Source organism: Odontesthes bonariensis, chromosome 2 (assembly GCF_027942865.1).
Source record: "Odontesthes bonariensis isolate fOdoBon6 chromosome 2, fOdoBon6.hap1, whole genome shotgun sequence".
In the NCBI taxonomy this organism is placed as follows: domain Eukaryota; kingdom Metazoa; phylum Chordata; class Actinopteri; order Atheriniformes; family Atherinopsidae; genus Odontesthes; species Odontesthes bonariensis.
This window is the reverse complement of record NC_134507.1, coordinates 8,196,146-8,211,202: the sequence shown is the minus strand read 5'-3', so window position 1 is coordinate 8,211,202 and position 15,057 is coordinate 8,196,146. Positions and strand designations below refer to the sequence as shown.

Below are 15,057 nucleotides of genomic sequence, written 5' to 3'. Positions count from 1 at the left end.
CTAGCCTGTTGATTAAAAAAAAAAAAAAAAAAGTCTTTGGGAATAAGGGCTAAACTTCTATTTGACAAAAAGAATTAAGGGCATTTAATTTATTTCCCTTTGTACTTAAGGGTTGGGGGGGGGTGTTACTCTCCTTGTCGGGTGCAAGGACTGGACTGAAAACTAGTGGAAAAGCAGACCACGTCAACAGAAAAATGTTGAAATCCCTTCAGAAAGCCCAGAGAAGTACTGCTGAAGACCACGGTAGAAGATAATCCAAAACCTGAGAAATAAAAGGTGGTTCTGGAGTTTTCCACGGCACTGTGGGTCGCACATAATCTTTGAAAGGTAAAGCTTTCAATTCATTACATTAAATTACACTACAGTCATTTTTGCAGACGCTTTTATCCAAAGGGACTTACAATAAGTGTGTTTGACATCAGTAGGCAAAAGAACTTCAGGTCACAAGAAATAATAAGTGCATTTCCTTCCAAAACCAAACAGCTAAGAGCATAACTAGTGCTAGAGTATGTGCAATAAGTTGGTACCTAGACAAATGGGGAAAAAAGACAATTTAGGAAACATAAGTGTGAGGAGATCACAGATCATGCCATAACAGCAGTTTTCACTTCAGTTTAGCTTTAAAAACCAAGTCCCATCGGGATATGTGCTGGTGTGTTCCCTCACAAAAATCCCCAAAACAGATTGCCATTAAGACGACTCGGTTTAGGTTAATATTTTAATGATAAACTGTACACGTTAAATTGCATTGCACTCTATGGCCCTGACAGAAGACAGCATATTTGTCTGATGTTGCGTCGTTTTTAACGGGGCTTTTGTTGTTTTCAATGGGGCAGCTCATGGTGGACCAGCTTGTAATGGGAGCCACAGGACGGACAGCGCTGGGCATTTCCCTCATGAAGCCAGAACCACACAATAGCAGTGTTGTCCTCCTCACCTGAATATAAAATACAATAATGAGTGACTGCACTTGCAATGCTCACGGTCATAATAAAGAACTGTGTCAAAGTCCGTCTAAATAAGATAACTTACAGAGACAGCCCACCAGCCGCTTATTTGAAATGCTCGGCACAATATGAGGGTCTTCCCTGGTGCCCGCATAGTGTGGGGGCTTCAGGATACTGTAGGGATCCTGGAAAGAGAATTTAAATGAGATGTGTGCATGCAGAGTTTCTGGCCACTATTCTTCTGTGCAAAGCAGCTACCGTGGTGAAGTTGGTTTGATATTGGATATTCAACAGATATTCATAATAAGGAAATAAGGTGTCATTTTTTTCCAATACCTCCCAAGCCATGTGACCTAGTGACTCCAAACCAATGCAGAGTAGTTCTCCTATGTAGCACCAACCACGCACACCTTTTTTTTTTTTTTTTTACATTAATTGTGTGCACACTCTATTTTATATGGGTTTTTTTTAAGGAAAAGCCATTATTTCCTATAGGGAATGGTCTCTAAAATAGAATGTGCATACAGTTGGCTTAAAAAAAAAAAAGTGTGTGTGGTTGGTGCTACATAGGAGAACTATTCTGCATTGGTTTGGAGTCACTAGGTCACATGACTTGGGAGGTATTGGAAAAAAATGACACCTTATTTCCTTATTGTGAATATCTGCCGAATATCCAATATCAAACCAACTTCACCACGGCAAAGCAGCTCACCTTTCCCAGTTTGAGGGCCTCCCTGGCGCGTCGCTCCAGTCCAGTGGCCTGTTCGTCATCAGTTGGTACTCCTGAAAAAACATGTGGCACGAGGGGGGGGGGGGTCGTGAAGATACATTACCAACTATGAACGGCATTCAGTAACATTACGGCAGATTACACCAAAGTCCTGCAGGTGGGGACGGCGGTGAGTAACACCTCCCACAACAACACAACCCCCTGTCCTCTACCAGGATGTTGGCATCAACCCAGCACAAACTGCCAGGAAGGTGGGTCTAATCAGCAGCAGGCCTTTCCACAAGTTAAAGTCCAAATGACCTTCATTTTCGTCTCACACGCTGTCGCCACATTTACACAGTGAATCGCGACAAACAGAAAAGCGAAACAGAAGACGGTTAATTGGTCTGAGTACATATTTTGTGTCTCTGTGGACAGTGAAAGATGGTTGGTATCGTATAATTCAATTCATTTAATTTTTATTATATAGCACCAAATACAACAAATGTCATCTCAAGGGAGTAATAAAGTCCAATTCAAGCCAATTGGAATTCAATTAATTGTAATCATAATTTTATAATAATGTATCACCAGCTAGTAACCAAACTGCGCAATAAACTAAAGTGACTTCATTTGATAGACTCACATTTTTACTTCGTCAGCTTTGCTGTCTTATGACCAAGGACAGTTAGGCGTTTCTGGTATTTTATTTGTGGTCTTAAATATAACTTTCCTCAGTCACTATTAAATATCCCTACCTCCCACTGAGGCCATAGCACGGCAAAGTGGTCTTGCCGCCACATTTCTTCTCAGCTGCAAAGTTGTAATAGTACAAGTTCGGAGAAGCAGACGTCCCGCCATTCTGTCGCCTGTATCACGTCCTGAAAATGACCTGACTCTGACGCGGCTGTTTTGATGGACTGAAATGACCCCGTCACAGCCGACAGGTGGTTGGACCAATGAGAGCACAGATACAGCCGAGGCGACCAATAGAATTGAAGAGAAGGAGGGATGAGGAAAAGAAAAGAGCAACACTGATGAACTTTTGTCTGATTTCAAACTCGCTCGGACCACACTAATACTGCATTATGCCTTTTATTTTAAAATATCTTTCACTGCATGCCAAATTGCTTCTTATATTCTTATATCCAGTGAGAGGAAACTTAGTAGTTAAATAAATACTAGGCAAGGTAAGCCAATTTTATTTATAGAGCACAATTCATTTACAAGGCAATTCAAAGTGCTTCACAGCTACATAAAATCACAAGAAGGCAATAAAATCATTAAAAAAAAATTAAAAAATTAAATTAAAAAAATTAAAAATAATAATAATAAAAAATGTTAAAAAATTAAAAACCCATTAAAAATAATCATTAATTAATTAATTTAAAAGTGAAAAGTGCAGATAAAATACTTCCAGGTGTCATATGCACAGCTAAACAGAACTGTTTTCAGCCTGGATTTAAACATTGTCAGAGCTGAGGCCTGTCTCACATCTTCTGGAAGACTGTTCCAGATTTTAGGAGCATCAAACTGAAACGCAGCCTCACTTTGTTAAAGGATAAGACCGTTTTTTTGACATTGGGCCCTTGATTTCACATTATAACATGATGTTCTACTCACCCCTGCTTGTTGTTGGTCATTTGGAGCTGTTCCGAAGATATTCGCGAGGCGTCTGGCTGCTCTCTTGAGATATTCGGCCATGAAACGGTTTCCTATGGGCAAGCTTATACAGGCACAAACTATGCTGTTTATAATTTATTAATTACTCTACACTAGAACTGATAACGTGGAGGTGCGTCGCTTACTTAAAAAAATCCGGGTTATTGTAATTTTGATTTTTTTGTCGTAAAGTGGGTGTTACTGACGTCCTCGTCGTGCTACTGCCACAGACAGCCCACAGACCTGCTGCCTATTTATTCATTCGGCTAAAATTCAAAATTAGTAACCCGGATTTTTTTAAGTAAGCGACGCACCTCCACGTTATCAGTGCTAATGTACAGTAATTAATAAATTATAAACAGCATAGTTTGTGCCTGTATAAGCTTGCCCATAGGAAACCGTTTCATGGCCGAATATCTCAAGAGAGCAGCCAGACGCCTCGCGAATATCTTCGAAACAGCTCCAAATGTTCACCAACAAGCAGGGGTGAGTAGAACATCATGTTATAATGTGAAATCAAGGGCCCAATGTCAAAAAACCGGTCTCATCCTTTAAGTCCTAACTCTGGGCACCTAGGTACAATTGAAAATTGCTGTATGTATAATTCTGGCCTCAACACTGGATTCTGACTAAAGTCCTTTTTTTTTCATAGATTATTGCTGCATTGATGTATATCAGTACTTTGTCTAAGATTAAGATTAATCAACTGCATTCATATAACACTTAAACTAATCTTGTTGACCACATATTGGACTTTTACACTTGAATCTTATCTAGATTGTTTACATCCATTATTTACATCAACTTGGAGTATATGGAGTTCTCTCTTAAGCACAGATACTTAACTTCCAAAACATGTCATTAAAATGGATTTTATTAGTTCTAAAAAACAATGATTTGGTCTTTACCAGTTCCTAAGATTAGAAAATTTAGAAGCCGTGCATGAAAAAGAAGTATACTCTCACACATTCAATAGGAAATACAATTAATTGATCATCAGCAAATGTGACCATATGGAAATGATCATTTTGGTCAGTTTCCTGGTCTATAGCATTCAGGTGTGTGTGCACAAAACGCCAAGGAGGAAAGACACCAGCGATGATCTTAGAGAAGCAATTTCTACAGGCCTCTGTTAGCATGTAAAGTCTTTAAATTCATGACAGTATAGTTGTGTGGCTGGTTTGGAGTTGTATCGAGGAAACTGAATTCAATTCAGTTCAGGTCACTTTAATTTATTAAGTGCCGAAATGACAAACAATATCATCTCAAGGCACTTCAAAGATACAGTTTATTCAAGCCAATCCAATTCATTATACTACAATCATAATCCAATCCAATAAAAATCTAAATGAGTCAAAAGAAAAGAAATGCCTTGTGAAGGGAACCAAGAGGTTCCATTCAACCTTTTCTTTGATTCAATCCTCCCATCCTGAGCATGCATGAGGCGACAGGTAAGAAAAGACTTCCCTTTAAATCTGAAGAAAACCTCCAGTAGAACCAGACTCAGGAAAGGTGGCCATCTGCCCCGACTGTTTGGGTGTTGAGAGGTCCGGAAAGAGGAGACAACAAGCAAAAAAAAAAAAAAAAAAAAACACTACCCTCTCAAAAAAAGAACTTGGTAGCCCTGAAAAAAAGTTTGCAAAGTTACATCTTAACAAACCACGAGTCTTCTGAAATAATATCTTTTGGACAGACGAGAGCAAAATGTTTGGTTATACTGCACAACACCATGTTTGGTGAAGACCAGAGACAACATGTCAGGAAAAAAACTCCTTATAACTCAAACCACCACTGAGCTTGACAGTTGGGGATGATTTGGGCCTGTTTTGCAGCCACTGGACCTGGGCATCTTGAAGTCATAAGCCTTATTGATATATATATATAAACAAAACATCCTTAACCAGTCACTGTTCCCCTTCTGTGATTCACATGTAACAAACAGAAGAGGATCAGCCTCCTTACAATGTGTGCTTACATACATCAAGCCAGATTGATGGAATCAGCTGAATTTTTGACAGCGTGTTTGGTTAGAACAGCAGGTTCTGCTATGCTGGTTAACCATCAACTCCTCTGTGTACCAAAGAATTCTGGAGTTAAATGTGAGGCCAACTACTACTGTCAGACTACTAATTCTTGGCTAAAGTTATAGGTCATATAGCAAGAAAACTGTCTCAAACAGCAGCAAAACTACATCATGAGGGCTGAAAAGTAAAAGAATCAGGGTGTTGCAATGACCCAGTTAAAGTCCAGACCTGATAGAAATGCACAGAGAACTGTGCATAAACAAACGCCTGCAAATTTTAATTATCTGAAGCAACAGAAAACAATTGCTTGAGTTCTATAAGCTATTAAACCGCAGTGTGTGCTAATTTTTTCACATGTTTCTGTTTCTGCATTTTTGCTTAGTTTTTGTTAAATAAATAATTTAATGTTATGTGATGCACTGTCCATCTGAGGTGTATTTTATTGACCTAATTCTAAGACAAGGACCAGATGACTTCATATTATGGTTTTATATGTAAAATCTTGAATTTGAAAAATGACCATATTTATATAGAATTTTGATTTGATTTAGATTTTATTTTATTTCAGATGTTCAAGGGAGATCAACAGCCTCCAAGTCAACAAAACAAAATCATATAAGCAAAATCCCACTTAACACACCTGAAAAGGAGTGGGAAGAAGCATAGCTTATTGAATCCCACCCCTATACATTCAAATAGAATAGAAATATTATTCAGCTTTTGCGCTAGATATCGATAAGGTGTTTGATGATATCACTGTGATCAAAGCTAAAAGCCCAATAAGAACGAGGATGCTTTGCCGGGTGCGGTGGCGCTCCTGCAGCGCCTCCACCTGGACAACACGACCAACGACCACACGTGGAACCAAACATTTTGTATTGCAGTGACACTGTGACATTGCGTAACCAGGAGGTGAGGCCCTGTTTGTGCCATTTGGATCACATCTGGCCCTCACAACACTCACCCTAACCCGCTTCAAAGCCGGCTCATGTTCATACAACATTTACCATAACTCCTGTCACGCTTGGTTGCTGACCTTTGGACCACGTCTGACCCACATAACACTCGTCAGTGCTGTAGCAGAGCGATAAGCGCCATAAGTGGCCTGGGCTGGGGCCGAACATGTCTGCTATCTGGGAGAACTTTTTATCGTGCAAAAGGTACAGCATGTAATTACCTTTTTTTGGTTGTTGGTTTGATGTTGAGATTACTACTGTAAAGTGGAATTTAATAATGATGTGGTATTTCTTTTTGTCCATACAAAGCCGGGGGGGGGGGGGTTGCAATGATTAGAATTGCTTTTTAAAATGAACAAATCTGGAGAGGATTTAAATCTAATAGTCTAATATGATAAGTAGTCTTTTAAAAAAAATGTTTTTGCTTCCAAACACCAGCCACAACATTAAAAACACTGAAATTTAAAGTAAATTTTAATTTACTATGGTAACTGGAGTGTCATATTTTGGCAAGAAGTGAACAGTCAGCTTTTCAAGACAATATGTAAAAAAGAAAAAAGGAGCACACGTAAGGATCTGAGCAACTTAAACAAAATGCAAACTGTTAGTGCTCGACAGCTTGGTGGGAGCCTGTTCGTGAAGGCTGGCCACTGAACCCCACACACCCCAGCTGTGTTCATTGGTCTCTGATGGAGAAATGCTTTTAACCGGCCAAGATCTGAGTAGACTAGGACGGACTCTATGAATATGTATGTGAATGTGTGGGTGCAGTTTGTTGTGTGAAAGTGCTTTGAGTGGTCAAAAAGACTATGAAAGTGTGCTCTAAATGCAATCAATTTGTCTTCAACTTAAACCAATGTACTGAAATGCAACCCTGCAACAATAATGAATGACAGGTAAATATCCTGCACACACACACACACACACACACACACACACACACAAAGTATTTATTTTAGTTTGAAGTTTCTGTATTACTTCTAAATTATTATTTCTATTTGGTAACACTTTAAAGTACAAAAATAATTGCTTGGCAACCAGGGAACAATTGAGGAAAAATGAGGAGCTAACAGCTAGTTCACCATAACCTAATGATTAATCTGGCTAACAATTTGTTTTGGAAGCTATTGAACAGTTAATATAATAGCAAATCCTTATGTAATGAATCCTCAATCGATATTTTGACAAAATAATTTGTACAGACTCACTCACCTCAGTATTAGTTCTCAAGTTTACTTTCTCTAATCTTAAGATGCAGTCTTACTGATAAAACAACTACCGTACTTAACCCAGATTATCAAAGTTTTCATGAGGGATTCATCATTACTTAATCCATCATCCCATCAGTCAGGAGCGTGTTATGTTACATAACATCTGGGAGAACAGAAAATAAAGACAAGACCACTTCTGGAATGAATCATACATTTGAAATGACATATTTTGATGAGCAATTTTATTTAATAATGACAGCACTAATAACAGTAATACTGTCCGTCTTTAAGACTATTGCTAAGATGTTTTTAAAGAGTGGCAGAGTCTGTGAGTCCTATGTTCCACATGTGAAGGGCTTCTTTAGGATCTTGGAGGCTGCAGAGAACATCCTGGTGATGGCGGACCTCCGCTCCTGCTGATGAATAATTGGCGATTCAGAGTCTACGCAGATCTCCTCATTGCGAGGCAACAGTGCGTCGACCTCACAGGCTGGAGCGACTTTATTACTCCTGAAAAACCTTCTCACTTTCGTAAAGAAGCCTGGGGGGTTTCTCTGCGTCTTCTGCAGGTGAAGTTTTAACTCCTTGACGACTGCCTCTTCGAACGCCACGTCTTCAGACACGATGGCGGCCTGCAGCTGCGTCGCAGATCCAAACTGCTTGCAAAGCTTCTTAAAGATGGAGATGTGAAGCTCGCCAACAGCCTTCGGCAGAGTAAAACGCGTCTCTCTCACGGTCCTCTGGATCAGATTTGTGCAAATCCCATCCAAGTTCAACTCTTGCAGAGACGTATTGCTGGAGCAGGCGGTGTGGTCCAACAATTTACTAAGAAAGACCTGGAGAAAGGTCTTGTGTTCCTGCCGTAGCTCTTCTTTACCCTCGTGTAAGTGTGGCGTTTCTCTGTTCTCCTCATGCTCAGTTGCTTGATATTTGCAAGGTAACGATCGAACAGAAACCACCGATATGTCCGATGATGGAGTCTTTGTTTCGCAGCTTAAGGTTCCCTCTAAACTGAGCCCCTCCACACTCGTCACGTCTTCATCCCAGGAATCACTTTGTTCCTCGGAGGACTCAGACAACCTGAACATGGACACCCCCAGGAGTTTTGCAAGACACAAAATGATGTCTTTTCGTGTCCAATCCCGCGTATCACTGGCATCTGTTTTCTGACTTCCTGGCCGCACGGGTGAAAGCAGTGATTGGTTCACCCTCCTGGCCACCTCTTCTCCGACCAGCTGCAACAGCTGCTCCGAGTGTTCAGACTCTCTCGCTTTCACTCCTTCCACTCGTTGCAGGGCGCAGTGAAGGGACTGTCCGAGGCTCGCCTGGACGTCCTCTGGTGTCACTCTGCAGTAATTCCTCGGTGGAGTGCTAAATCCCTCCCTACATAAAGAGACACGATCATACTTTAGTGCGCTGATCTGTTCTAATCAGAGGCCAACACTGAAAACAGATTATAGAGGCTGCTAAAATTTGGGCGGTTTTTTTGTTCATGGTAGGGTAGGAGACCCTGGATTTTGAGTCCAGCGAAGCTGCATTTTGAAAAGGTCAAAAGGTCAAAAGTCCCAACCCTTTTCTTCACTTTCCCCCCCGAAGGCACGCCTCTAGAGTACATGAACGCGCACGAAGGTGCACGAGCGCTGTTCTGACAGCAAGCATCGATCGTTGCCGTATTTAGTATTTAGTTTATGCTAACTATACGTTTAATAATGCTAGGTGCTAGCCAAGCTGGCTCTAGTTTAGCTTCCTGCCAAGCTTCTGGACGCATAATTCGTTCACGGAGCAGGGTACGCGCACAGGGTACGCACACAGGGGGAAGGGGGGGAGGAGCAGATTGCAGTTTGATAGACGGCATCAGAATCCAATCATTGTGAACGGACCGTTCACAATGATTGGATACTTTCATATTTGTGTCAAAACTTTTAATTAATTGGTTGCAATGGGGGTGTGAAGAGTATTTCAAGCAATATGTAAAAAAATGCTCCAGAAAAAGAACCCCTACCCCACCTTTAACTAATTAAAACAGAAGTCTACACAAGTGAATATGATGGTTTTTGGAGGTGAAGGCTTTGGACTTACATTGCGACTGAGCTGCTGTTGTCCCTCTCAGAGGAAGTACAGTCGCTGCTCTCTTTTTGTACCTGAGGGGCCACAACATCCAGGACCGAAACACAGACCATGTCGAGTATTCTGTCACACAGCTTGGCCAGCACGATGACTGTTTCAGAATCGATGCTTTCCTGTGCCAACAACATCCACTGCCTGGAACACAAGATTAGGAATAGAAGTAGAAAAATACTTTATTTATCGCCCAATGGGGGAAATTCAAATTCGTCAAGTAGCTCAACATTTTTTTTAATATTTACAATGATTGTATTAACAACAATAAAACAACAATACTACTACTACTACTACCTAAATAAAAATAAATAACTAAATGACAAAATAAACAAATAAATAAAAATCAATCAATCAATTTGAGAATAACTCAGCAGTCACTGTTATAAAGCCTTATGGCTGTGGGAACAAAGGACCTTCTGAACCTCTCACTCTCAGTCCTGCGAATGGTTAATTAGGAATGGTTATGTCAGCCAAAACATTTAACAGCTACATTATTTGCTGCAGGTTTAGCTGACGACTTCTCCTTACTCATTGGTGATGTTGTGGAGGTGTAGAGAAACCACACGTTCAAACATGTCTGGTTCGAACAGGGGCATCTCCAAATCGCTGCACTTCAGTTCTCCTGCAGGTTCATCGAGCAAAGTCTGACAAAAAGCAGAACAAACAGGATTTTAGAAGCAGATATTTTCAGTATTAGTGCTGACAGGTCGGATATAAATGTGTGCACCTGAGGGTTGCAATAAAACAGGAGCAAATGGTCGCTTTGAAGCAAAAGAGGGAAACAACTCATTTCCATACCTTTCTGTCCATGACGGGGTGGCTCATCTGCAAAATCACAATCTGGTGCGTTCACCATAATAAAGTCTTTGCAGACAAAAAGGTTCTGCGCGCTCTGACCGCTGCGCGCAAAAGTGTTAGTTCGCAGAAGTCACCTCAAACCAGAACCAGAAAATGGCTTCTCAAGGATTTTAGAGTCATTTCGAGTTCCAGAATTCAGGAGACTGTTCCTCCGCGTGCACGTGCGTGTCACCGAGGCAACGATGTGAGACCGCAGGTGAGCGTGAACATTTTGAAAATACGTGCGTGGACGCTAATTGGCCGCGTGCGTGCACACAATGGGGGAAATTGCGAAGCGAGTCAATCCATTTAGAGACTCTTACAGCCTGTTGTCATGTGGAAGTTACACGCATTTCATGATAAATGTTTTTGGAGAGGCCTGTGTGTGATATTTAGCGAAACTTAACTAAACTTAACTATGCTGTTTGCCGGACTTCCTCTTTCTTCCTTAACCCCTTCAGACCCTGCCTCCATTGGAATGGACATGACATATTTCTGTCTCTAAACCAATAAATACTCTGTAATTTAATATGCCAGCAGTGCATGTTACTGACTGGATCCTGATTATACAATCACAATCATTTCATGACATTGAGCTCTGAGAGAGTGACAGACATGAATCAAAAATATCCATTTATGTTCATGCTGGCCAAATAAATTTGCTCTCAGTATAATTGTAAGTTACAAGTGATAATATTTGAAGTTATTTTGAATTTATATCCATCCATCCATCCATCCATCCATCCATTATCTTCCGCTGGTCCGGGGATCGGGTCGCGGGGGCAGCAGCTTGAGCAAAGAGACCCAGACGTCCCTGTCCCCGGCCACTTCCTCCAGCTCTTCTGGGGGGACCCCGAGGCGTTCCCAGGCCAGCCGAGAGACATAGTCTCTCCAACGTGTCCTGGGTCTTCCCCGGGGCCTCCTCCCAGTGGGACGGGCCCGGAACACCTCACCGGGGAGGCGTCCAGGAGGCATTCTCACCAGATGCCCGAGCCACCTCATCTGACTCCTCTCGATGCGGAGGAGCAGCGGTTCTACTCCGAGCCCCTCCCGGATGACCGAGCGTCTCACCCTATCTCTAAGGGAGAGCCCAGACACCCTGCGGAGGAAACTCATTTCGGCCGCTTGTATTCGCGATCTCGTTCTTTCGGTCACTACCCACAGCTCGTGACCATAGGTGAGGGTAGGAACATAGATTGACCGGTAAATCGAGAGCTTGGCCTTCTGGCTCAGCTCCTTCTTCACCACGACGGGCCGGTGCAGAGCCCGCATCACTGCAGACGCCGCACCAATCCGTCTGTCAATCTCCTGTTCCATTCGTCCCTCACTCGTGAACAAGACCCCGAGATACTTGAACTCCTCCACTTGGGGAAGGATCTCATTCCCGACCCGGAGAGAGCATTCCACCCTTTTCCGGCCGAAGACCATGGTCTCAGATTTATATATATATATATATAATTTATATCATATCATTAATTCATAGGATTCTTTCAAAGTCTGATGTCCATTGCAGTGGACATCAGGAGTTGGGCGGGTTCAGCTAACACTCAAATGTTTAGTGTCAGTATATAAAGAAACAACATACCTGTAATATTTTCATACAGTTTACTATGGGAAAAACAGATTTTTCAGGTAATCTTATCTGCAGTCACACATCTATTGTGATCATGTGCATGTTCAGATTGCTTTATTTCTGTATCTTCTTGCAGGCTCCGGGTTTTACTGCTGATGACCTCACTGCTGTTCCCTGCCCACTCTGTGATACACCATCAAGAGAAGAAGCTGATTGTTCATTTATTTTTTGACTGTAACATAGTGAAACAATTTCTCGCAAACCTCAGTTCTTATCTTTTTGCACAGCGTGGCCATTATGTTTTCTCTCTTAAAGATATTTTCTTTTACTATGAAAACTCAATAGATCCATCGTTTGAATTTTTAGTTAACTTTTATATTTTGCAAGCTAAGTTTTTTATTCATAAACAAAAATGGCAGAAAAATCAGCCTTTCTTTAATGTTTTTATGTTAGAAATGTCCACTCTTTTCAAGTCTCTTAAGTTTGTAAATAACAAGAAAAATGAAAGACTTTTGAATGTTCTTTAATGTATTCCTCTAGTTTTGTTTGTTTGTTTTTCTTTTAGTTGATTAATGTAGCCTAACCTAATCTAAAATGTCCTTTACATTGTTATATCCTTGTTTTGCCTTATTGTCATACCATGTCTCTGTCATTGTTCTTTAATTGCAATAAAAAAAATTAAAAAAAAGATACACCATCAAGTTCATGTGCATGTTAAAAACTGTACACAGACTCAAAACCATGCAAACACCCAGTTCCAGATGTTTAGGTCATACCTGATTGGTTAAAACTCAGCATCATTTTCCTTATGTTTTTATGACATTTTACGCCCATTTTGTCGTGGCGTCCATTGGAATGGACATGAAAAAATACTATTAAAAACATGAGATATCAAAAATGTGTTTTTTGCACTTTGTTTTTATGTTGGGGAGGAGTGAGAATCAGTTTGAAAAAATTTTTTTGCTCAGCCAAAAAAATGAAGGTCTGAAGGGATTAAAATGAGACTGGACTCCATTTTGGAGAGAGATTCTTGGGGTCCAGGAGACTGTTTTCAAAAGGAAAATGTTTCTAAACTTCAAAGTTATATGTACCTATGTGATCTGGGTGGACTTGAATACACGAAGCAGGACAAATACCTTTTGAGAGTGTTGTTAGTAGGGTGTAAAAAGGCTCTGACCAGAAAGTGGCTTAAGAATGAAAAACCAACAATAAATGAGTGGATTGATTTATGGAGAGAATTACATTGAAATTAAGAAACCAAATTAAGAGAACTGGTCAAAATGGCTCAGCTATGTGTCATCTATAAGACCTGATTTCATATAGATGTAGCTCAAATCCTCTATTAAGATTTTATTTAAAAAAAAAAGTCCCCTATTTTCGAGCAGCATCCTTATTTTTCTATGTGTGATGTGCTTATGTTGATTCTGCCGTTTTACTTAGTGCACAATCCTCCCTTCGTCATGTCATGTTGTGTTTTTGTTCCCAACTGGCACATATGTGTATGTTACCAAGTAAAAACGAATAAAAACTAAATTTAAAAAAAAATGACAATAATATTTTTCATCAAATCAAAGATAATTTCAGTAGAAAGTCACATGGGACTGGAGCTCTGATATTAATGGTCGTGTTCATTTTGAGGTACACCAAACTGGTGTATACTTGCTAACTTTTTAGCATCTGCTAAACTGAAGGTGGTAATTAAAGGGCAAGTCAGACAGTATTCATCGTTTTTCCATCAGGTTTTAATTTGAGTTTGACAACATTAACAAAACTTTTTTATCCTCATCAACATACTTTCAATGACCCAACCTTTCAAAGTGAATACTTAAGTCCCTTTGACATTAGTTTGATTCAGTAAGTACTGTCGGAATTTAGTTTCTCCTCCTCAGGACACATCAGACTGGATGGGTACCATCTATGAACAGATAATGATTGGTCTCTTCAAGCATGTTGTGTGTATGGGGATTAATTCTGGCCTCATACTCACAGAGCTGCTCACTTGTTACATTTTAATCCAGCAGTTTCTGACCGGTCTGTGATGACAGATGGCCAAAGTAAACTGATTTCCTTTTCCTCGGCTTCATTAATGAGAGTCTCTGTCTTGTTAATGGTGAAACTGCTCTGTCTCTATATGCTAAATGGTACAAATTAGGAGAGCGCCTGCTTCCATTCCCAGCTAAAAATAGGAGTGGAAATCCGGTTTGAGCATGTGCGTATAGTTTAATGATGAGGAAAAGGTGTACACGTTGTTTTTTTGTGTGTGTGTGTATGTATTGTTGACTTATCTGGCCACAGTTTGGCCTGTAGCAAAAAATAGATAAATAAAAATAGTCTGATGTTGAGGTGGTGTAACAGTGGGCAATACTGGTGGGCAAACAGTGAATCGTATGAAGTTTAGGTTTGGCTTTTTATACTACGTAGGCTGTTGATTTTATGTTCACAGATATTTTATTTGGCGTGGGGTGGACAGTCTATTTATTTATTATGTTTTATTGTATTTATTTTATTGTACAGCACTTTGGAAACCTTTGTGTTTTTTTAAACTGGTCACCTGAAGGTGCGACCATTAGGTCGTGTGTGGCACAAATTTAAATGAAGTTCTTTGTCAGCTTCGTGAGTAGGAAGTGTGCAAACCTATTCAAGATCAAATGAGCGGGCCAAGGACAGGAAGTCAGCAGGGCAATGCTTTTTAGAGTCACTGATGTTTTCTTTAATGTGGCAGAAGAAGAATTTCTGTAGTAAGAATTGGTATTGTGAATATGACTTCTGAGCAAAGTTGTCGTATCTGAACAGCAGCTGTTTAGTGTCAGATGCACTTAAACTTGGTATTTACTAAAAAACGTCATCTTCTTTTGTGAAGACTAGTTTGATTGGGGGGGGTATCCCAATGGTTAGAAATGGAACTGAAAAATGCAGTAATCTTATTTCTCACTGATTTTATAAAGCATAGATGTATTTTTACATGAAAATGTAATGGCCAAAAGAAGAAGAAAAATCAGCAAAGTTCAATGTGTGAG

General features: G+C 40.3%; 1 protein-coding gene across 1 annotated transcript; it reads right to left on the bottom strand.

Annotated features, from left to right (window-relative positions):
* Positions 1 to 704: 704 nt before the first annotated feature.
* Positions 705 to 2,565, bottom strand: cox5b2 (cytochrome c oxidase subunit 5B2). The gene is made up of 4 exons (XM_075475641.1): positions 2,415 to 2,565; positions 1,660 to 1,730; positions 1,033 to 1,132; positions 705 to 937 (listed from the first exon to the last, which is right to left on the bottom strand). Exons 1-4 carry the CDS (start codon positions 2,515 to 2,517, stop codon positions 825 to 827), a joined length of 387 nt encoding a protein of 128 aa, XP_075331756.1. The 5' UTR covers positions 2,518 to 2,565; the 3' UTR covers positions 705 to 824.
* Between the last annotated feature and the right edge of the window lie 12,492 nt (positions 2,566 to 15,057).